Genomic DNA, 24972 nt, shown 5'->3' on the forward strand with positions numbered 1-24972 from the left:
TGTAAATACGCACCCAGGTGTTCCTTAGTTATTGTCTAATGTAATTGTGCATGCGCACCCTGGTGTCCTGGGTTATGCACTTAAGTATAGAGGATGAGCGGATCTGATCCACAGAGCCAGCGCCCTGGGGGGGTTATGGAGAGGTCGCTACTACTGCTGGAGGCTGTTGCTGCAAGCTGTTGCTGCCAGGGCCCCCGGGATCTTTCCCAGTTACCTACCATGGACCTGCATGTGAGGTGTCTGGTGACCCAGTCTGTACAGTGGGTTTGAAGGGTCTGAGCCCTAGCCCTGACAATACAAATGGAAACTTAATGTAACTAAAATAATGAAACATTTGGCTTTAGCTATGAATGGCCCTAACCAGACAATTAGTGTAGCTATTGCTATAGCAATACATACACCCCTCTTTAAAATCCCCTCAGTAAACTTGAGTCTTTGAGATGGCTTTAGTCTGGCCATTCTCCATCATGTTTACCGGAGAGATGGGTTTGGCCAACATCTCTCCTCAGGTCATCACTATTCCTAAATAAAAGCTGACTTCCGTTTTCACCAACATTTGACTTTTGAGTGGGTTACTTTTGAAAGGGGGCAGGCAGCGGGACCTGTCGCTGGTAACGAATTTTGGCAAGCCGAACCAGGAGCTGAGTGGCCCTGTAACAACCTGTTTATTGTCCGTTTGTTTTATAGATTCAAATTATCAAACTTTCAGAAGGGATGGCAACAAGATTCTGAGGGTGGGCCACTTGGCTCAGTTGGTTAGCACACAGCATTGAAACACCAAGGTCAAGGGTTCAGTTCCCTGTACAGGCCAGCTGCCAAAGAAAAAGAAATTCTCTTTACTCCTCTACTTGTAAACATGTAGGCTCTGGGACCCCATGAAGTTGGCTCTGCTTGGCTGGCCTATGATGAGACCCAGGAATTTGTCATTTAAACAAGCTCTCTACTAGTTTGATACAAACATGCTTGTTTCAGAGAAAATTATTTTTCATTCATCCATCATGCATTTAATCTCTGAGCACTAGGTTCTTCCCACAGTCAGCTCACTGAAAGGAGGGAGAGGGTCTTATTCGTCCCTGAATCCCCTGCTCAAAACAAGACTTGTCATGGAGAAGGGCACTCAAGAATGTTTGATGTGGGCTGGCCGGTTAGCTCAGTTTGTTATAGAACAGCCTTGTAACACCAAGGTCATGGGTTTGGATCCCAATACTAGCCAGGTGCCCCACCTCCCCCAGAAAAAATGTTTGAGTAAATGAGCCAAGGTCCCCACCCAATTAGCTCCAACACTACGGAGTGAGCACCATGCCAGCATGGCATCAGTGTGGAGAGCGTGGTTTCAGGCACCAGCCTGCCTGGCTGCAGAGTCCTGCCCTGCTATCTGCCTGTAGGGGTCCTTCCTTCACCTTCTCTATGTCTTGGTCTCCTCAAATGCAAGATGGAGTTTGTTAAATTGGGGAGTAAATGAGTTACCATTTTGAAAGTATTCCAAATAGTGCCTGGCCCATGAGTACATTCAGATACAAGTGTAAGCTGTTTATATTATGGGTACTTTGTTGGTAGTTTGAGCAGCCACCATATATTGAGTACCTATTATGTTCTGGGCACCTTACTAAATGCTTTACATACATTATCACATCTCCTCACAACTCTATGAGGAGGCAGGAATTATTGCACCATTTACAGGGGAGGAAACAGACTCGGGGGAAGTAACTTGCCCATGGTTCAATAGTGATGGAGCCAATTGTCTGCCTCATGGGCTGTTCTGTAGCTATGGTTATCAAAGTGGGGTCCCCAGATCAGCCGCAGCAGCCCCCAGAAACTTAGAAATATAAAATTGTGGGCCCCACCCCAGACCAACAGAACCAGAAACTCAGGTTGTAGCCTAACACTCTTTGTTTTAACAAGCACTGCAGAAGTCTGGTAGAGTTCTGATACAAACTCCAGATTAAGAAACCTTGTGCTGGAGGACTGGGGGTGTTCTGGGCTAACCAAATCATCTGCAGTTCCCCACATTTGGGAGGCCCAACAGGCTTGTCAGTGCCTAAACATAGAAAATAAAATTAAGCAAATGACCTCATTGTATATCAAGTTGGAGACTTAACCAAATAGATTTTTTTTTTCTTGTAGCTGGCCAGTTTGGGGATCTGAACTCTTGACCTTGGTATTGTAACACCAAGCTCTAACCAACTGAGCTAACTGGCCAGCCTGAGAATTATTTCTAAATGACTTTAAACATAGAGATTTAATGGGTATCCTTAATGGAATATTTCTAAGAAAAGAACTACAAAGCAAATAAAAACTGACTTTAGTAATCATATTATTAATTTAATTAATTTTTTTTTCTTTTGGAGGCTGGCTGGTATGAAGATACAAACCCTTGACCTTTTGGTATTGTTACATTAGAACTGGTGTATACAGTAAAATACACTAAATAAGTGATTATGTTAATGATGTTAGGACCTGAAATTTTGGGGATAAGAGAAAAGAAATACAAACATAAAATCAGAGGTTAATAAAACATATATCCTTTGGATCCCCATACAGGCCAGCTGCCAAAACAAAAAAACATATCTTGAATTGGAAACATTAGAATAAACCCATGATGTAATTTTCTCTTTCAAAAACAAAATGAAGTGAAAATGTATTTGTTAGATCTGTCCCCTGAAAAGGCCTAGAAACAAGGACCAACCCAATACAATGGGAACTCCCAGCATCCAGATTATGGTCTTTACATAACATTTCCTGCTAAAAGGAATCAGGAATCAGCCCTCCTTGAAGAAATGGCTGATTTCAGGTCTGGAAGAGGAAATGAGTGAGATGAACCTGGAACATCTTGTGATACCAGAAAACAAGAAAGTCATCAAAGACTGCAGCAGTCAAGACAAAAATATATCACCCTGGACGAGCCCACCGTCCCCCTGCCCCACCAAAAGAAAAACACAAAAAGATATCAGTCAACTTGAAGGGGCTCCCTTGGACCAAAGACGGGACAATTTTTTTAATGCTTTTATTTATATATAAATCACATACCATAAGATTCATCCTTTTAAAGTATACAATACAGTGGTTTTTAGTATGTTCACACATTGTGCCTCTATCACCACTGTCTTATTCCAGAATATTTTCATCACCAGATGGAGCAATTTTATGTGTTTGTTTAACATTCTAAAAGGAGAATTTTCTAATCTATACAAAACTAAACAAAATAGTATAATGAACACCTATGTACCCATCACCCAATTTCCCCATTACCTATTCCCTCACTTCCACTCCCACTCCCAGCCCTGCCTCCCGCATCATTTAGAAGCACATCCCAGACCATTTACATTTCAGAAAAATAATGACTGCGATGGATTAAAATACATAAAATCCTGTACCAGCCAGCTGCCAAAAAACCCCACAAAATATAAAATACATTAAAATCTATGAGTTCATAATGATTCTAAAAAATAATCTTCCTTGGTCATATTGCAAAAACTGGTAAGTAAGGTGAAAAAATCAAGGTTTTATCCTGCTTGACAATAATCTATATTTCTGAGTAAACAAAGAGTTGACGAGTTCTTCTTCTTTTTTTTTTTTTTTTTAAAGATGACCAGTAAGGGGATCTCAACCCTTGGCTTGGTGTTGTCAGCACCACAGTCAACCAGTGAGCAAACCGGACATCCCTATATGGGATCCGAACCAATGGCCTTGGTGTTATCAGCACCACACTTTCCCGAGTGAGCCACAGGCTGGACCCAACGAGTTCTTCTTTAAAGGAGAATTCTGCTAGTAAATATAGAGAGAATGATAGGATTAGAATTTCACAATTTTGCAAACTTTCAAGAAATAATGGAACTAGGCAATACCATCAACAACTGCTAAAAACATCAGGTGACATTCTGATGGGGAACTTTGAAATGGCTGAATCAGGCTGAGGATACCTGAGCCCTCTGATCAATCTTAACATCTAAAAAAGAAAGAAAAGTCGACACACTTGAAGTGATGCAATATGCGGCAAATGGCACCACCTAGAAAATCGTTTTACAAACATCTCAAACCTGGATATATCCACCCTTTAGAGCTAATGCCTGGTTTATAGACTATAGGAAATCGAGATACAAGTAAAATGATACCGTGGAATGCAAAAGCCATGGCCAGAATACAGAAAATTCTACAGAAAAAACGATTCAGTGTCTTCAACAAATAAGGGTAAAAAAGAAACAAAAAAAAGAAGAAAGAGAGGACAACTGTTATGACATAAAAGGGACTTGAGATATATGTCAAATGCAACATACAGATCTTGTTTGCATCTTGGTTGGAACCAACCACCTCTGAAATGACATTTATGCCCACACACAACCATTTGACTTATGAAAGGTGACACCACATTGAGTGGAAAAAGATGGCATCTTCAATAAATGGTGTTGGGTTGATTGAATATCCATATGGAAATAAATTACCTTTTGCTCCTATTTCACACTAAATAAATAAAAAAAACTTGGATAACAAGAAAAAAAGAATTCCAGATGAATAATCATAGACCTAAATACAAATGAAATGACACTAAAACTTTCTAGAAGAAAAGCATTAAAAAGAATCTTCAGGACCTTGGGGTGGGCAGAGATTTCTTAACCTTGACACACAAAGTGCTCATCTTACAATAAAAAAAAAAGTGGATAAATTGGACTACATTAAAATTAAATACTTCTACTTATCCAAAGGCACATTAGGAGAGTGAAAAGGCTAGCCACAGAGTGAGAGAAGATATGTGTGATAAATACATTTCATTAAAGAACTCATATCCAGAATATCCAAACATCTTCTACAAATCAATAAGAGAAATACAGACAAACCAATAGAAAAATGGGCAAAAGACATTAATAAGCACTACCCAAAAGAGTGTATTCAAATCAGCAATAAATGTGTGAAAAGAAGATCAACTTTATTAATCAAAGAAATGCAAATTAAAACCAAAATCAGCTATGCTGAAAGAAGCTAGACACATAAGAGTACACACCAGATGATTCCATTTATAGGGAAAGTCTAGGGACAGAAAGCAAATCGGTGTTTGCCTGGGATGGGGACAGGACATGGGTGGGGCTGACTGGGATGGGAACTTTCTGGGGATGATACAAATGTTCAATATCTTGATTATGGTGGTGATTTTATAATTTGGCAACACCCAACAAAATGTACAATTGAAGTGAGTGTATGTGCTCTATAGTGCAATAAAGGTGATCTTTAAAAAGCACATTAAGATACTACTACATTCTCGACAGAACTCCTAAACTGAAAATTACTAAGTATTGTCAAGGATGCAGAGGAACTAGACTCTCATGTTTTGCAGGTGGGGATGTAAATGGGCGCAACCACCTGGGAAAACTCTTATAGAGTTACACATACATCCAGCCATATAACTCAGTAGTTCCACATCTTGGTATTGTCAAAGAACGAAATTACAACAAATTTAGTTGAAGATCTCAATTGGCTTTATTGCTTTTTTCTCTCCTGTTTTCCAATTGGCTTTATTGAGATTCTAGAATCAGGTAACACGTTATTCCATAAAATAGATTAAGTGTTCTAGTGAGCCAAGCAGAGGAGGTTGGTTTTATAGACAGAAAAAGGTAAAGAAATCAGAAACAGAGAACAAAAACAGACTGCTCCGCAACATCTTAGAATGTAAACAAAAAATCGTAATAAATAAACAAACAAAATTTTTAAAGCAGACTGGTCATTTCAAAGTTACTTTCCTTGTAAGGTGGGGACAGGAAGACAAAATAATAGAAAAATAAAATCAGGTTACGGTTACTTCAGGCTGTCTCTTTTGTGTAAGGATTAAAGCAGAGGGAACTTCATTATTACACCTACTGAAGATTTAAACTGCCCTGGGGAGATTGACTGTTATCTTTCTCCTGACTTCTGGGAAAGTCAGACCACAGATTAAGTGACATGGAATTTAGCAGGGGTGACTGCATTTTGATTTTTAGTCTGGTCTTTTAGGACCTAGTGCAAGAACTTAGTCCAAAACAATGGCCTCCTATAATTTTTATTTAACAGTGTATACCTAAGAGAAATGTATATACATAGGTTCACCAAAAAAAGTCTATAAAATAATTCATACAGCACAATTTTTAATAGCCCAAAACCTGAAACACTATAAATGCACATCAGCAATTAAATAAATAAGTTGTCATATATTCATTCATTCAATAGAATAGCAATGAGAATGAAAATTATTACATGTAAAAACATAGAATAATAAGTATAATATTGCCTTAAGGGCATTATGTTGAGGGGAAGTAGCCAAACACGAAAGATTACATATTGTGATTCCATTTGACTAAAGTTCAAAAATAGTCAAAACTCATCTATAGTATTATAAGTCGGGATAGTGATTACCTGGTTTGGGGGCAGGGGGTGGGGAGGGACAAGTTACATGGGAATGGGCAGGAGTGGGGCTTCTTGGGTGCTGGTACATATGTCATACTTAAATAAAAAGTTTACCAAAGAAAGAATTACATTTGTGAGACCATCTGTCTGGCTATGCTAAGGCCTGGAATCCTCACGGCGCCAATTGTAGTGCTCTTAATCCTGGTCGTGACGCCAATTATTTAGCTCCAAGACCACGCAAGTTGTCGGGCTCTTTTACCTACTGGTAGTCCTGCCGACTGGGCGGATGGTTGAGCTAGGGCTGGGTCTGGAGCTCCTAGACCCCTCAAGCCCATTCACACACTGGGTCATAAACCCTTCGTACACCAGGCTGGGTCACCAGACCCCTTCACGTAGGTCTATGAGCTAGGTAACCGGCAAACAGGTCCTTGGAGCCATAGGTTGGAAAGCATGGCTGTGCCGGGCGGATGCCCGAGGCCGACGCCCGCCCGCCTGCTCCAAACACTCTCTCTCTCCCTCTCTCTCTCTCTCTCTCTCTCTCTCTCTCTCTCAAGAACACAAGAGTAGCAACAAAACCAAAAAGACACATTGGCGCACATGCGCACAAACTACACACACACACACACACACACACACACACACACACAATTTGCTTAACTACACACACACACACACACACACACACACACACACACAATTTGCTTACAAAGGATGCTGAACCACACCCAACTGGACCCAAGGCGAGGGCCCTGACCAAAGTATTCTATTTTCCCAACACCATCTGAGAAAACGGAACACAGACTTGGTACTACACCACGTTAATGTAGTTAGGTAGGTTAATGGTCTTGTGGTTATGGATTTTTTTTTAAGAGGCTTATTTATTAGAGATAAATACTTTAGCTTTCATAGATGAAATAATATGATATCTGGGATTTGCTATAAAATGATTTCCTTCACGGATTGATTAAACAGGATAAACTGGCATATGTTGGTTATTGTTGAAACCAGCTAACGGATACATGAGGGTTCATTAGACTAATGTCTCCACTTGTGTGAATGTTTGAAATACTCCACTAACAGCTGAAAACTGAAAAAAAGTAAGTGGCTTTTCAATCTCTGAATTTCAAGCCAGTCACTTCACCTCCCTGACTCCGGGTTTCTTCCTCACTTAAATAGGGTTAATGATATAAGCACTACACTCACAGGGACATTGTGAGGAGTAGTGGAAGAAAACAGCTTTATGAAATGCTGTTTTCTTATTAGTTACTATTGCTATTATAATTGCCAACATCAATTTCCTGCCTCCGAGCGTTCCCTCCTCTCCCTTAATGGTTCACTCCACTCTTCCCCTGGTTCTCCAATGGTTCTTTCCTCTAAGGTCCTACACTCCCACCCCCCAGGAAGCCCCAGTGGTTTAGTCCGGCTTCCCCAGGGGAAACCCCGTGGGGCAGAGCACGCGGCATCTGCGAGTGGCGGCGCCCCCCCCCTCCGACAACTTGGATCGCTCCGCGCAGGAGGTGGGCGGGCAATCGTGGGCAGGGCACGGCACCCGGGCTCCGATTGGTCAGGTCTGAAGTAAACATCCGGCGGGGCGGGGCCGGAAGTGAAAGGAGAAGGCGGTGGCTGAAGCGGTGCGGGAGGTTTCAGAGTCGGAGTCGATGCAGTCAGGTGCCATGGACGGGCCTGAGACACACTGAGGGGACTCAAGGCTGAGCTATGGCCGGCGCTGGGGCCGCTGCCGCCGCTTCGGCGGAGTCCTCGGCATCTTCGGGCAATCCGCCGCCGCAGGAGCCAGGACTTGGGGAGCTGCTGGAGGAGTTCTCTCGGACTCAATACCGGGCCAAAGACGGCAGCGGTACGGGCGGCTCTAAGGTGAGCCTGGAGGTGCAGGAGAAGCCCCCGGACTTGAGGAGTTATAGAGGAAAGAGTGAGGTCAGGGGTCAGAGGAAAGTAGGAGTGGTACCTCCCTGCCGAGAAAGAAGAGAGTTCTCCAAGGTCTGGATCCGGAGAGTAGGCGTCGGGCTTAAAAACCATGGAAAGAGAAACTAGAGCCTGAATGAGCCAAAGAGGGCTGTCCTTTTGGTTTGAGACAAGGGGTTTGGAGGTCAAGGATCAGAGCTGAGGGGCCAGGTTTAAAGTTTAGAGAGGAGGAACTTAGGAAGGTTATTCTCCTGCTTCAAGTGCCTTAGGGAGGGGTCGGTGACAGGGCACAAAACCCCCAGTCTAAGCAAAACAGAGGATTCCTCCAGGTCACAGATCAGAATGAAGGAGCTGGGATAGTGGGGCAGAATGAAGTCAAGAGATGAACGGAATGGGTTGCCTCCTTATAAGTTCTCAGCATGACTTAGGCCCGACCTTTTCCTTCCCTTTGTAGAGCAGGAAAACAGCCCACACTACCTCTGTTCCTTTATCAAAGGAGACCTCAGTTCCTCTTTTTTTTTTTTTTTCCTCCCTTGGGATTCCCCTCAATCGTTTTATCACCAGACCTGAGGAGCTTCCGGTCTGGTCAGGCCATTGCAGTCTGATGGGATTCTTACTGACCCTGCCATCTCTCATTACCCAAGTGGTTTTGGCAGCTTTAGCAACAGGTTTTCCAGTGGGAATCTGTTTCATCTTGAGCCGCAAAACTCTGGTTTGGCTCCAGAGATTACTTAGGCTGGGGACATGCTATAGTTGGCATTTGCTGGTCTCTGAGGTAACCCAGAGAAGACTTTAGTAAAGATGGGGCTTCCTAACTTTCCAGATGACCAAGTATTTTTCACAGCATAGTCCGGGGTTTCAGCATTATCTGGGGTACTTGTGAAAAATAAAGATTCCTTGGTCCCACCTAGACCTACTGAGTCAATTTCTGGGTGGAGGAACCTGGAACTTGCATTTTTTTTTTAAAAGGCTTTTTAATGATGCTTGTGTGCCTTGAAAAAGAAATTTGAAGGTCTATAATTTAAGCCACTGAGTTTTTCCCCTTCCTGTTGGTGTTTAAAGTACTTTTAATGGAGGGTCTTTTGAGTGGCTATAGAAGGCAGGTGGTTTTTCTGGACCCCTCTTCCATCTTATAGTCTTGAAGATTAGGGTTGTTGTAAGTTACACCTGACTTTCACTGCAGCTGGGGTTTATGCCTGTCCAGGCCTTCTGATCTCTTACAAACTTCTCAAGAAGTTGTAGGTCTTAAGCCTTTTTCTTAGTGGGCCTTTCCCTGAACTGTGAACAAAATGAATTTGAAGGAGAGTTGTTCTATTTCATAAGCAAATGGTGTGTAAGGAGACAGCTTTGTCTGCAGCTTTTAGTGATTATGCCAACTAGAGCTTCTAGGTGCTAATCTGTGGCTGGAGAATAGGGAAGAATCTAGTGCCAAGGGAAGATGATAGATTAGTGCCAGTTGTAATAAAGTAGAGCAAGAGTTCTTACATTTCATGGGTTGTGGACTCCCCCTTTGAATCCAATGAAAGCTGTCATCCTCTCTGCCAGATGTCCAACACACAATTTCACATACACTGTTGAGGGGTTCAGGGTTCTTCCCAAAGCATACCACGTATGGGTTAACGAACTACACATAGGGCCTGTTACCCAGCATCATGTCTCTTCCCGGCATTGAAGAATAATAATCACAGAGGCAAATGTCATTTCCAGTGACCTCTTCAGGTCACAGACTGCCTAATTCTTACTGTCAGAACCCCAGAGTCTTCCTTATGCTTGGGTCTCCTCTATGCAGGTCGAGCGCATCGAGAAGAGATGTCTGGAGCTGTTTGGCCGAGACTACTGTTTCAGCGTGATTCCAAATGTGAATGGCGATATCTGCGGCCACTACCCCCGGCACATCGTGTTCCTGGAGTATGAGAGTTCTGAGAAGGAGAAAGACACGTGAGTATCAGGTGACCATAGTGTACATGCCTGGAGAGGCCCTGACATCTCATCCCCAGGGCCAGGAAGTCTGAAGCTGGGCAGGGAGGGCTCACTTTCCTCAGGTGTTAAGCCTTATTGGTATCTTTATTTACTGCAGGGTTTGATAAGTCAGATGGCAGGGTAGCATGGCATAGGATGAGGGGTTGGGAGTCATAGCCCTAGATTTCTTTCATTCCACCCTAGAGCTCATTGTCTTAAGACAGCTGATTTCACACTTCACCTGTCTGAAGCTGTGTCCTTTTCTTAGTGAGTACAGTTGGGAGGTATGCTGTGTCAAGATAGGTTTCAGAGCATTTATTGTATCTAGAGCTTAAGAGCCTAAGGTCCTGAATTTACATCCTGCCTTTGTAACTAACCTTGGGTAAATTATTTAACCTCTTTGATGTTAGTTTTCTCTCTGGTAATTTTCTACCTTGTGTTAGTCATTACAAGGACTAACTAAAATTGTAGAAAAATGGCTGATACAAGTTTGACATTTTTGTTGTAAACATTAGAAGTAAGAGCTGCCATATACTGAGATCCTAACAAGGCCTGAGTGCTTTATGTGGGATAACAGTTCATACCAGAGCAGACACAAAGCACCTGGTGGAGGATGTGGCTCCTCCACCAGGTAGTCAGTAAATGGTAGCAGTTGTTTGATGCTAATAACTAATCACAGCATTGAGGCTCTGGGAAATGGTTTATGTTGATCTCCAAGTTTGTTCCCCTAGTCTCCCTGCTTGCAGCTGACTTTAAGGGAATTCCAGGAGCTATTGTCAACAGTATCTGTGAAATCCTGGCCCTGTGGATGAAATGTGATGAGTGCTACCATAGAGTCATGCTGCAAAGTTCAGCAGGCCCTTGCTACTCAAAGTATGGCCACGGTGTACCCAAGAACTTGTTAGAGAATCTCGGCTCCAGAGCCACTGAACCAGAATCACAAGGCAACAAGATGCCCAGGTGACTCAAATGCACATTAAGGTTTGAGAAGTGCTGCTGTGGGAAAACTGGGGAGAAAGGTTAATTCAGCCTAGGTTGTGAGGATCTGGGAAGACCTCGTGTTCAAGAGCCTTCTGAGCTAGAATTGGAAGGATGAGAAGGAGTTTCCCTGAAATGTCCTTAGGGACCAACTCATATAGGGTCTTGATCATCAGGCTAAGGAGCATGGACTTGTGGCTTGTGTGTGGGTGTCAGTGGTTTTATTGTGCCAGTGTCCTCTGAGCATTCAAGATTACAGATTCCAGAGCCACTCCTGGACCTTCTGAACAGAAATTCCATAGTCTACATTCTCGGAGGACTCCCCAGATGTCTTAGGTATGCTGTAATCCTATAGTCTGAGAACTGCTGTGGCAGGCCACAGAGAGCCAGAGAAGGCTCAGAAGCAGAGGAACAACCAAGTTGGAGGAGTTGGAGGACTAAGCCTTAGTTTTCTCATCTGTAAAGTGGGGACGTCTATAAGAGTGCCTATTTCATGAGGTTGTAGTTTCTTAAGGCAGTTCCCTAAGAAAATGAATGTATTAAGGACTCTGGTATGTAGATCATAGAAATTTTAATACGTTCTCAATTGTAAAACCTAAGAACTCTGGGAATCTCAAAGCCTAAAGAACTGGGTTTTGTTATGCTCCTGTTTGTTTATGGTTCTTAACTCTTCCTAATTTCTTCAGCGTTAGGTAATCTTACCTTCTACAAACCTTTAAGTGGGGCTGGCCAGTTAGCTCTGTTGGTTAGAGCGTGATGCTGATAACACCACGGTTCGATCCCTGTTCCAGCCAACCGCCTAAATAAATACATACATATAAACCTTTAAAGTTTCTGAACAAGAGCTTGTGGGGGGGGCTGGCCCTTCCCCTCCTTTCCACCCTTTTAGTGCTGGATGGTAGTCAAGGTGGCTCTTCTCCACATTGACTTTGTGAGTAAATCACCTGGGGATCTTGTTAACAATGCAGAATCTGATTCAGTAGATCTGAGGTAGTGCCTGAGATTTGGCATTTTCTAACAAGCTCCCAGGTGATGCCAAACCACCCTTAGTAACAGTACATTGAGGATCTGTGTTTGTTGCCTCATGGAAGCTTTTCCTGGAAGGAAACAAGTTCAGTGCTGATTAGTCTAGCCTTTAAAGAGAAGGAAACTGTTTGTTGGGTGCCTACAGTTTGGCAGGTGTTAGCGTTTCACACACAGCTTACTTAAGTCCTGCAGCCACCCAGTGAAGAAGACACTATCACCCCCTTTTTACAGACAAAGCAGTTAAAGCCTAGAGAGGTAACAGACCTTTGCCCAAGATCACTGATGTAGTAAGTGGAGTGGTGTTAAAAGCCAGATTTCCTGACTCTACTCTGTCTACCTGTCTGCCTTTTTTTTCTTTTGCTGCTACAGCTCTCCCACCTTGTCTAGCAGAGCCTCACGTTCCAGGCCAGGGCCACTGTGGAACATCCTTAACTCTAGGGGACATATTGGAGTTTCTTTTTCCTTTTCACTCCTTGCAAGGCATTGAAGTGATGTTGAGTGAGAGATGCCTATTTGTTGAAGGGAAGGGAGTTTAGGTATGTTTGTGTTGGAAGAAATACTTTCTTGTTGCTTTACATATCTGGCTTGAGTGTTACTATAACACTAAGTAGACTGAGTTCAACAGGGTAGAACTGGATTCCGGAAGTGGTTTGGTCCTGTTAAAGAACCTCTCCAATCTGACTTATCTGGGAATAGAAGCATGGACAAGGATCTCTGAATGGCAAACAGATGTGTTTTTCAACTAGAGTTCATTGAGTTGCTGCTGTGTGGTAGACCCCAGGGATCCATTTGGAAGCCAGATAGATGAAGTCTACCCTTAAGTCTAGCAGGTAACAAAGACCAATAAATAAGAACAATATAACAAGAGCTGGAATTAGGGGAAGTACAGGTGAGGCACTGGGGAGTAGTGGTTAAAACAGTGGGCTCAGTGGCCACCCGCCAGGGTTTAGAATCTCAGCTGTGTTGCTCACCTGTTCTGTGACCTGAGCCTCGTGATTTCATGTCACTAACCTGCTTCATCTGTAAAAAGGAACTAATGAGGACCAACTCAGGTAATGTGGGTATAAGCCCTACTTCGTGCCTCATACTATTAAATAATAGTAGCAGTAACATTTATCACAGGAAGTTTTGGGGCACTTAGTAGGAACAGCTAACCTAGTTTTGAGAAATCTGGTACTGGTCAGGGAAAACTTTCCACTGGAAGTTAAGGGACAACAGCATTTTCTTTATTTGCAAATAGTTTTATCTGTGTGTAAATGATGCTCATGAAAAATAAAATCCAGTCAAATAATTCATTTAAATAAATAACAGAAGAAATGTCACCACCTGGTAACATCTTTCAGTGCATATATTACAAACATAAATATGTACACCTACATTTATTCATTAAATTATGAGTATCATGTGCCAGATACAGCTCAGTGCTTACCACTGCAATAAAAAGATCCTAAGGACAAGAGGTAATGAAAATAAAAACAGGAACTAGTGAGAAAACAGAAACTAAACTGGTTCTTTGAGTAGGGGAACCAGAAAATAAACCACTAGCTAGCCTAACGAAAGGCGTGTCTTTACAGTAAAAGACAGCTCCAAGGCCCTTAAAGGGAAATGCTGGCGAGTTCTCCACCTTGGTTTTGAGGCAAGTTCTCCATCTTGGTTTTGAGGCAAGTTTGCTGAATGGAAGAACTCAACTAGGAGAATCAAATGCAGTTTTAAGACATTTAAGGTTTAGAGGGAGCTGCTGGTATGAGCTATATGAGAGTCAGTGAGGACAGATGGTGCTGACCAGAGCTGTGAGAGTGCCTGGAGCCACCAGTAGGTGGAAGGAAGGCTACTGTGAGCAGTACTCTGTGTTCCCTGTTTATATTCTGGTGGAGTCTTGAGTCTAACTCGGCAGTTGTCTCTACTGAGGTGCCTCTTTATTTCCTAGAGAGACTGAGGGAAGGCAGCAGTGCTCTGGTGCTCAACTCTGTGTGCTCAAGTCTGGCTGCTGGGTCCACGCCACCCTGCAGGCCCTTTACAGAGGCACCCCATTCTCCCCAAGTTCTCAATCCTTACTCCTTTCAACAACAACAAAAATTTAATTACAAAAATTACATCTTAAATAAGACCTTACAGACAAATACGCCATGGAAGGTGTAAAGTCTTTTTATACCCCCTTACTCTCTTTCCAAAATCATCAAGCTATTGATCCTGGGATTTATTTGAAGATCCCTTTTTAACTGCAATTTCAGACCCTCACTGATTGTTATATTCTCAAGCCACAGTTAGTAGCCTTTGTAGGTATATTTTTACTAAGAATTCAGTGTTTTTAAGACTTTGTATTTTTATTAACCCCAACAGCATCCAGATACACTTAGAAAGGTCCCACAGATGCGTAGGAGGCACTCGCTTATTCCTTCTGAAACAGTATGTGGGTGCATGTGTACATGAGGAGCCATGCAATAGCACGTGGATTCCTAGAAGGATTAGGATGTGGAAGGGGTTAAATACTCTCTAGGACCTGGCCTGAAAGTTCAACCCTTTTAGGAACATAAGTGTCTTTCCTCCCTTCTGCTCAGCTGCTTTGCATAGCTGGGAAAGCTTCCTACTCTAACTTTCTTGCCTCTTGTTTCTCTTGCTATTGGAAACTCTGACTGGCTGATGTGAGGCCTTTGCAAAGAGTTGGTAGGTGAGTCTGTGAGAGTAGACCCTTTCCTTAGGGAGGCATGATTTGATGTGGGTGTGCCTTGCTCAGCTCAATTCTAAACCTGGCTCTTCTTTGTTCTAGGAGCTCCCTTACCAAACCCATTGCATCAACTACTACACTTCTCAATGCCACAGAGAGCTTCTCTTTCGCCTCCTTTGCCCCAGCTTTCCCTTCTTTATCAGCTCTTTAGACTGTTAAAGATGATTGGAATGTTGATGAGCTATCAAAGGTTTATAGCCATGTGGACCATGAACCTTTATCTCATCCTGCCCCCTAAAAGATCACAGAAATGGCCCTGATGATTTCCAGAGGGTTCCTGGGGCACCAGGTCTTACCGTGAGAGTAAAAAACTGGATACCTTAGATATAATCAGTATTCAGTTTGCTGGGTATATTTCTGTTTTATATACCATGTCTTCAGTTTAATTCACCTTGTTTTCCATCTTAGGTTCTGAACTCAGGGGACTTCCAATTTTAATACCTATTCTAACATCTTTTTTTCCCCTGGAAAACTTTATATCAGTGTTCTAGAATTTAGGAGTTGTAGCATGTATTCAATTTAAAATGAGTATGCTTACACATGATGCAGACCTTGTGTGGGGTCTGTGTGAACAAACATGCATACACAACACGCCCACATAGAAGCCAGCCTGACCTGCCTTTCTTGCCCTGTGTTAGGTTTGAAAGCACCGTGCAAGTGAGCAAGTTGCAAGACCTCATCAACCGCAGCAAGATGGCCAGGTGCAGAGGACGGTTTGTCTGCCCAGTAATCCTGTTCAAGGGCAAGGTAAGGCCCAAACCATGACCTCACGCTCTAAGACCCTCTTCTGGGGTAACTGACTTAATACAAAAGTGTGGGTCTTATTGTTTTCAGCATTTACCAGGCAAGGGTTGGGTAGTTAACTGGGTGCCTGGTACTGTGGAAAGCAGGCCAGAGAAACAGACCAATTCTGATTCAAGGATGATTCTAGGTAGGGAAGAGATACTCAAACCAGAGAACCCCACCCTGTGATCTGGAGCTAGACTGCTGAGGTTCAACTCCTGGCTCTGTAACTTCCTGCCTCTGCAAGGTCTCAGTTTCCTCTTCTGTAAAATGGAAATAATAATCATAACTACATCAAATGTTTATGAAATAGATTAAATCAAGTAAGTCAGTACATTGTTCATCCTGTCAATCCTTTGATTCACCAAGTATTTATTGAGAGTGTATTTTGTGCCAGGGATTGTTTCAGGCCTTGAGATACCTCAGCATATAAAGCAGTCTAAAATCCTTACCTTCATGGAGCATATTATTCTAGTGGTGGTTGTGAATTTGGCTCTCCAGTATGCTCTCACTTGACCTGTCTTACTGTCTTTTGGTGTAAAGGATGTTACTGTTTTGCAGATGAAATGAAGGCTCAAGTGTTTAAATAACTTGAAGTTTATTTTATGCAGTGAGAAAGCTAGGATTTGAGCCTATCTCTGTGGTGTGAGAGGAATTCACCAAAAAGGGCATCGGTGTGGACTGACAGACCGACCAGTAGCCTGGGGAGCGGGACATGCCTTGAGAGTGTTGGAGGACAGGCAGGATGCTGATTGACAGGAAGGGGAAGGCAGACGTTCCAGGCAGATGATATGGCATTGGAAAGGCTTGGAGGTGGGAACAGGAGATGGCCAGGAGGGCTCCCTGACAGGAGTAGAGGGTACATGTCAGAAGCAGAGGATGGAGGGGATTGAATGAAGGGAGATGAATTGCAACCAAGGCGTTTGTGTTTGTCAGGAGAACAATAGTGATTTTTCAGCAGGGAAATACAGAATGCAAGCAGCACTTTGAGGAAAGTGAGTCCAGTAAGAGTGGACTGAAGTACAGAGAGCCTGGAGGAGGGGGAGGAGCAGAGTGCAGTCCATTCACTCATCTAACAGAGCTGGGTGCCTCCGCCATGGACCCAGTGGCACATGGACCGCAGCCGCAGTCACCCAGCCTAAGTGGCTGAGGGCAGGGCAGTGAGAAGGAGTGTGTCTCAGTCCCTGGTATGCCTTCCTTTGGTAAAGTGGGAGAAGGGCAATCAGGAAAGGAGACTCTGCCAAAGGCTGTCTTACGTGGATCAGTTTTAGGGAGAATATGTATGGAAGTTAGGTCCTAGAAACTGATCTTCTTACACCACTTTGGGAAGTTTCATATTCCTGGAAGTTATTGGAGCTCCAGTTAAAGACCACTACTCTGTGGAGCACAGTGCTTGTTACTAGAAATTGCATAGGAAATACTCCAACCAGTGTTCCCAAAGTGGGTTCCATAGAACATCAGTTTAAGGATATACTTGTGAAAAGCATTCCTGTCAAATAAGAGTGAGAAATACTGCACAGTAGATTTGACCTAAGCTCCAGTGTCCAGACTTATAAAGTACATTGATATGTATATTGACATAGTTACGGCTCTAAATCCTGTAGCAGAGAGACCCATGTAATTTTGTCAAGTTCTTATATTTCTCCTTTGTTTGGCAACCATGAAGGAACTTTGCTGAATACATTTGGGAAATACCACACTAAATAGCTCCAGATTCTGGGGGCTTAATCTAGTAGGGGAGTTGTATGGCAGATTGTTAAGATTTATATCCTAGGTGGGCCTGTGAGGAAAGAGCCCTAGACCAACTGATTGCAGAGGGGTGGCGATGGGTTTCTGGGAGGGATTGGTCTGAGGTGGCTTTGGCATTTTTAAATGTTGACAAGGGCTTTGCCAGTAACCCTGCTTTCTTCTCCCTTTGCTTTGCACCTTCTCATCTAGGCAATGTGGTGCCATTTCATACCTCTTAACTTCCCCTGACTAGTGCTCACTTAATACCTGCTTGCATATGCTTTATTCTAGTATGTTAAAGGTCTGTCTTTCCCCTCTGCTGTAATCTCTGTGGGGAAAGAGACCTTCTGTTACTGCCATCCTTCCAGCACCTAGCAGAGTACCAGCATGTAAGTGCATGGTCAGCAGGAAGATGTTGCTCTGGATAAAGCAGTAGTGGGCCCTGTGCTAAGTTCTAGGGAGACAGATGAACATGACAGTCCTTGTCCCTGTGGAGCTCAAGTAGTGGGGAAGGTAGACCCGTGAACAGACAATTGGAGGGAGATTGGGAAGGGCAGGAGAACAGCTTCTGTTGTGAATTGGGGACCTGGCCTTCAAATGTGTGGCTCACAGCAGGCACTGGGTAACTAGTGTGATGGTGGCAGAGTCATTACCAATGCAAGTTCAGGGCAACTACCTCTGCCAGGTTGGGGAAGGGGGGGGGGCATGTTTAGAAATGCTTGCCTTGATTAGAATGCAGCCTTATAACACCAGTGTCAAGGGTTTGGTTCCCCATAGCAGCCAGCTGCCAAAAAAAAAATGCTTGCTTCCTGCTTCTTTCAAAGCTCAGTTCAGTGGCTAGTACAACTGAGGAACTAGATGTTTAATTTTATTTCATTTCAGTTAATTTAAATTTTAAAGCCAAAGCAACGTAAAAGTTTTTGTTAAAAACAACTTTATTTTGAGGCAGGACTACATATCCCTTTAAAAAAAATATATATATATATATATTTTTTTTTTTTTTGGCGGCTGGCCTGTAAAGGGATCAGAACCCTTGGCCTTGGTGTTAGCACCATGCTCTCCCAAGTGATCAAACTGGCCAGCAGTACCTATCCCTTTAAATGCTAAAAATTTAGCATCCTGCTTGAGATATGCTATGAGGGTAAAATACACATCAGATTTTGAGGACTTCATACAAAAAAGTAAAATATTAATTTTTAAAGTGATTGATTATATGTTGACATAATATTTTGGATATGTTGGGCTAAATAAAATACTAAAATTTTTTTTAAACTCAGGTCAAGCATTGAAGGGTAAGATGTTCTCCCATACCATCTTCTTCTCCAATACTTGTGTCTGGCTTTTAGTCAGTTAAAATTGGGACAATTCATCTTTTTGTTCATACCCTTAAGAGGTGAGAGGCAGAGGTTAGCCAATTTTATTCTGTGTGCCAAAGTTGGTTACTACATTAGCAAATCCTGGAGTACTATTATTCCACATGCAGAATTGGAGACCATTCCTAATTAGGTAAATGGAGAGCATTCAGAGTTTCTTGTTTGTTTGTTTTTTTCAGTCAAGAGCTAAGTTTAAAGTGCAGAAATGATGAGTTACAAATTGGATCCTTGAGGCTAAGGCATAGGCATCAAGTTAGAATCTGCAGTGGCTAAGCCCTTACCCCCGGCACTGGCTTGGGACCTTCCTGAAAAATCTGGTGCCCTTCTTAAGGACTTGACCAATTCACTTATTCTTCTCCATCTGACTCTGCATGAGTCCTGCTTGGCCCAGGTCTGGCTGCCTCAATTACCAAAAAGACAAGGACAATAGAAGGGATTTGGGAGAATTGGGACAGAAAGAGAATCTCAAACCTTAACACCCAAGGAGAGGATGTGTGCCTGCTCTGAAAAGATTTAACAGAAAAATGCAAAGGATCATGAGCTCAGGTGCTAGGAGCTTAGCTGAACGGGGGAGAGTGGACACAATACGTGTGCTGAATGAACGCAAACAACCGCCCACCCTCCCGTGGTCTTGCTCTTGAGAATCAGACCTCCCCTTACCAGTGGAGACTTAGGGGTCCTCAACTTGGGGATTGATCTTTTACTGCTAAAGCTTTCCACTTTACTGCTCCTTACTAGGCTGATCGCAAGAGCTCTTAATGGGGACTGGGGATGGGTCCATGAATGGGACCACTGGAAATGTAGGTTAACTGTGGTGTGTGTGTGTGTGTGTATATATATATATATATATATATATATATATATATATATATATATTTGGAGATGATTGATAGCTTTCATCAGATTTTCCAAATGCTTTTAGACCCAGGAAAAGTTAAATGGCCTTCACTGGACCGTATCCTGCTTATGCTGGCAGGAGTCCCAGCCCTTATTCTCCTTAGGCTTCCAGGACAATCTCCCATGAACCTTTTCTTGCCCCAGCACTGAGTAATCACCCCACCCTGCTCCAGGTTATATCTAGGTTGCTTTTCTGTTGCCTACCCCCATACCTAGCTGCTACTGCCTTAGGGAGAGCCAGAAGGTGGCCTAGTGGTTCCCACCTACACTCCTTTCCTGTAGCTCGGTAACAGCAAAAAGTTTCCTTCCTCTTATTTTTTTTTTTCAGGGGGGGGCAGCTGACTAGTATGGGGATCAGAACTTTTGACCTTGCTGTTATCAGCACTGTGCCCTAACAAAGTGAACTAACTGGCCAGCCCACTTTCCCATTATCTTCTAGGTAGAGAAGGAGAAGACTTCAGTGTTTTGCAAACTTCCAGTGACCCACTTTACATTGCCAAGTTGTGTGACCCATTCAGAAGTGGGCTTCACCCCTCTCCACTCTTACAGGGCTACGTCTTCCCAGCCTCTAGCTAAACCCTGGGGTAGTGTGCTTCCCCTCACCAAGTACCTCCGCCCACTCCCCCAATCCTGCTACATCTTGTCCAACACAATTTATTCAAAGGTATAACCTTACAATTAGATATTGAAGATCGTGCTGGTCTCTAGAATTCTAACTCAAAATGATCCTTCAGTGATGAGAAAAAGAGTAAAAGAATATTTAAGCACAGTTGTAGCTATTACATTTTCTTAAATTTCTTTTAAAAAGTCTCCAAAGGGCCGGCCTGTGGCTCACTCGGGAGAGTGCGGTGCTGATAAAAAGTCTCCAAACATTTCTCCCTTAATTGTCATCCCCCCCACCCACCAACCCTGCTGCAAAGGTTGTTCTCCCTACACTAAACAGCTCCAAATATGATCAGCACATAGGCTTTGGAGGTAGGTGGGTTTGGGTGAAATGTCAGCTTACCCCTTATTGTATGACCTTACTCATTACTTACCTTCCCTGCGTCTCTCTTCATCTGTGAAACAGCAGCAGTGCATGCTGCCTGCCACATCTTCCTCATGGGCTTGTTGTGAAAATATAATGAGAAGATGATGTGAATGTTTCCATACCATGCCCCGCACATGCCTGCAACAACTGCCAAATCTTATCCATGACTGTTTGTAACAGTCTGGTGCTTCTTGTTTGTGGGGAGAGACTCCCTTGATAAAGGCTATAGATTAAGTTCTAGGCATCCCGAGACTGACTGCTGTAGCCTCTGCTGATAATTTTCACTGGCCTGGAAGAATCAGGAGTCCCAGGTGTTCCTTCAACTGTGCATGCTTCAGAAAACCAGCTGACCCTGAAAATGCTTTTTCTGTCCCAGCACATTTGCAGGTCGGCCACACTGGCTGGATGGGGGGAGCTGTATGGACGCTCTGGCTACAACTATTTTTTCTCAGGTGAGTGTTGAGCAGCATTCTGTGACAAAGAACAAGAACCCAGTCATAGAGAATAGCCACCCACAGACACAATAGCATAGGTAGAGGGTGTGACTGAGCTGGGTGGAGACAGGAGACTTCCTTTTATCACGTGAGGGGTAAAAAGAACTGCCAGATATATGGGGCATATGGTGCCGAAAGAGACATGAGGGCTGTTCTTGAGGGTTGACCTGGTTGACCCAGCCCATCCATGGCACCATGGGGAAAGAGGCTGGTCAAGAAGCCCCTGGGTGGAACCCCGTGCCACCAGCCTCAGTTCTGACAGACGGGTTTCTCTGGCAGGGGGTGCAGATGATGCCTGGGCAAATGTGGAAGACGTCACGGAGGAGGACTGTGCTCTACGGTCAGTGCCGGGTTGCTCCAGTCAGGGGCTTATGTTAGGGATAGGGCTTCTGGCCTTTGGTGGCCACGTTTATACTGATGGTATATATACATCACTGGTCCAGGTAAGTGGATTGGCTCTTTTCCTTCTACCAGGTCCATGCCCCTGCTATAGAACTGTTGAATTTCATCCAGTAGGTCTGTCTGGAAGCTGACTTTATTGAATTCCTGAACAGTCTTTGTCCTGGCTGCATTTGGGATCTCAGATCCCACCCCTAGGGTTCCTGGTGCTGCAGGTCCAAGATAGGACCCAGACATCTGTGTTTGTTTTAAAGCCCCACAGTTTCCAGCATGCAGCTAGGATGTCAACTACCAGCCTGCCAGGTGCTGCACAGCACACGTGGTACTGAGAACAGGGCAGGGGCTACAGTCCACACCTAGGAGACTGGCGGAAGACGTCTGGAAGGCACGTGTAGAGGCTAGAAGTTACACAGCTACAAAATTCGTGCCATAAGAGGAGCTGGACACAAAACAGTATTTCAAGCCTGTGTAAAGGGAGGAAATGGGCTAAGTTATACTTTCCCTATCCCCTTTCCAAATATTTTTAGAAAACAGCACTATAGGATATCTTAGAAAAAGCTCCTGTGCATGGTCTATACCACATGGAAAGTCTTTAACTGGTGTCAAGCATCTCTGGAATGCACACAAGCACTGTAGTAAGATCAGCTACCCATATCATAGCTCGGTGCATGAAAGGGCATCTTGCTATATCCGGGTTCTGCCAGTTAGCTCTGAAAGCAGCAGCCCTGGCTTGTGCTCAAGAATATTTGGCTCTTCTCCTAAGAACAGGTGACTTCTGCCTCAGCCAGGTCATCTCTTGCAGCAGATACTGTTCTTGGCCAGGAGATTGCCAGGGACAACAAAACAGTAGACATTAAAAAAAAAAAAAAATAATGATGACTGTTTACTCTCTCTTCTCTCTATATCTGCGTGGCTGATCGAAAGGTGGCCTGGGGATTGGAAAAATTTTATCTTTCTCCTTCACAGGCTGCTTAGTAGAGGGAATTCACTTGCTAGTATTTCACAGTAAGTTGATAGAATAGCTCTAAAAAGTCTGAGAATTTCAGTCTGTTACATTATGAGCAAGTCATGTGGCTAAAAATGGTCATAATGGGGAACAGGAGAAGATCAACTCTAGTGGAAGTTCAAAGACTCTATTAGCCACCAGCTTGCTGCCTTTTAGAACTGAGATTATCCCAAGTCTTCTGGCTTAATGTCAAGCAGTGCCGGAAAGCCCTTTCCCTTTTCCAGCTGCAAAGGCCTCCTCTTTGAAATGTGTGCCAGTGACTGAGTAATCTCTTAGAAAGTCACCTTTTTTGCACCCTCCCTGGAACCAGTCGGCCTGTCCCCTTCCTCTAGCTTCTGGAGAAGAGAAACATAAGTTCTTGCCAGTGACATCCATACTTCTTGAAGGGGCTCCACACCCCCAGACTTCTCTGAGTGAACATGCTATGTAACTTCTCCCTCTGGCTCTTTATTTCAGGAGTGGAGACACGCACCTTTTTGATAAGGTCAGAGGCTATGACATCAGGCTGCTTCGGTACCTGTCGGTCAAATACATCTGTGACCTGATGGTGGAGAACAAGAAGGTGAAGTTTGGCATGAAGTGAGTACAGGGCATGCACCTCAAAACAGGCAGAGACAGCATGTTTACAGACATGTGGGGTTGGTTATAGTACATAGCAGTTACTACATGCTGACCTCCTGCCGAGGGTTTTCTGTGCCTCCTCTCACAGTATCTTCACTGATGACTTTTGATTTTTGGCAGCTGGCTGGTACAGGGATTGAACCCTGGACCTTGGTATTATCAGCACCATGCTCTAACTAACTGAGCTAACCAACCAGCCCTTCTCGCCGTATCTTTAAACAGCCCTGCAAGTACTAGTGTCCCTTTTACGGAAAGAAACTGAAGCACAGAGAGGTTAAGTAACTTGCTCAAGGTCATATGTTAGTGACTGCAGGAGCTATGAGTCTCTAATGCTCTCTGCATCCTCTTAGACACCCTTTAATTTTTTATTCCTGGCACCAAGTTCTATGCCATCTCTGGTAGATTAGAATCTCTTTTAAAATAGAACAACAACAAAAAAAAATCAGTGTATCCTAATATTTATTTTAGAGACTACTGTTATATAGAAATACAAATATGGACCACATCTTCATATAATGTGAAACTTTTAAAAAATGGAACCTCCATTAGGGTGATGCAATTGTAGGAGCTTTTTCTGAAATATTGTTAAAGGTTTTCTTTTTTACAGTGTCTTAGTTATTCTAAAAAGTTGTCTTAGAAAATAAGGCATATGGAGGCTGAAGTCAGCTCAGCTATCTGCAGATGTCTGAGTATTCCTTTACCCCTTCCTCCCTTCACCTGTCAGAATGGTTCCCAGTGTTTCTTTTCACATGCTGTTTGTCTACCCTGTGTAGAAGTGGCCTCAGTGATTATTAGAGAAGACAGTAGAGCAGAGTCCCCCGAAAGGGTCCCTTTTGGATCATGTCGCCGTTATTTGGCTCTCATCTGACTCTACCCTCCCAAGTCAGAGTGCCGCACTGCATGCGTTCATGGGGCTTAGCTGGAAGGTCATTCTGCAACTTCTGGTTCCAGTTGAGGCTTGCTACAGTATTGGAAAAGGAGTGACCTCTCTTATTTGATATGTTGGAGTAGGGGGCAGAGAAGTTAGATTTCCTAATTGTTCGAAGTAAGTACTGCTGAAGGGAATCATTCTTAACTCTGAAGAATTGTTTTTTAGCAGAAGGTTCATTTGAAGTTGTTATAGTACTCATTTGGGGAGTTTGTGTGTGTTGTGATGCCATAACACATTGTTTCCCTGTCTTGTAGTGTAACCTCCTCCGAGAAGGTGGACAAAGCCCAGCGCTATGCCGACTTCACTCTCCTCTCCATCCCGTATCCAGGTAGGGGGCTTTTTCCAAGTCAAGTGTCAGGCGTCCTAGGACTAGGGACCCTCGGAGGCCATGAACAAGCCTTCTATACTTAGGTCCATTGGTGCTCTAAGAGCTTTGTCAGCAGCATAGAACAGACGTTTTGTCCCCCAGTCTCAGGTGCTTGCACTTAGAGTAGGACTTAGAGTAGGACTTGTCCTGGAAGGGGCTTTCCACTCAGGCGGTCCATGGATCGAGCACTGGTGCTGGTACTCACTAGTCACAACCTTGAGTGAGTTACTTTACCTCTGCAAGCCTTAAGTTTGCTCAGGTAACAGTTGGAACTTAGAAAGGTTTAGCTCAGAGTTCTGTTGTAAGGTTAGATCACATATATCAATGTGCCCTGTGCACATAAAGTACTATTTGAATATAAAATGA

At 43.6% G+C, this 24972-nt stretch overlaps 1 protein-coding gene across 4 annotated transcripts in view; it reads left to right on the plus strand.

Moving 5' to 3' along the window:
* The first annotated feature begins 7972 nt into the window (after positions 1-7972).
* Positions 7973-24972, plus strand: part of MTMR14 (myotubularin related protein 14) — a 43469-nt gene continuing 26469 nt past the window's right edge. For 2 of the 4 annotated variants that reach the window (XM_063113554.1, XM_063113555.1), the window contains exons 1-7: positions 7973-8241; positions 10079-10227; positions 15616-15724; positions 21165-21240; positions 21562-21622; positions 23144-23266; positions 24494-24567. In XM_063113554.1, the coding sequence (XP_062969624.1) occupies positions 8086-8241; positions 10079-10227; positions 15616-15724; positions 21165-21240; positions 21562-21622; positions 23144-23266; positions 24494-24567 (748 nt within the window). In that variant the 5' untranslated portion in view covers positions 7973-8085. Of the gene's footprint in view, positions 8242-10078; positions 10228-15615; positions 15725-21164; positions 21241-21561; positions 21623-23143; positions 23267-24493; positions 24568-24972 lie in introns of those variants that run through there. The other 2 variants (XM_063113556.1, XM_063113557.1) reach the window with 2 other exon arrangements.

The sequence above is a fragment of the Cynocephalus volans genome, chromosome 11 (assembly GCF_027409185.1).
Source record: "Cynocephalus volans isolate mCynVol1 chromosome 11, mCynVol1.pri, whole genome shotgun sequence".
NCBI classification, from domain to species: Eukaryota; Metazoa; Chordata; class Mammalia; order Dermoptera; family Cynocephalidae; genus Cynocephalus; species Cynocephalus volans.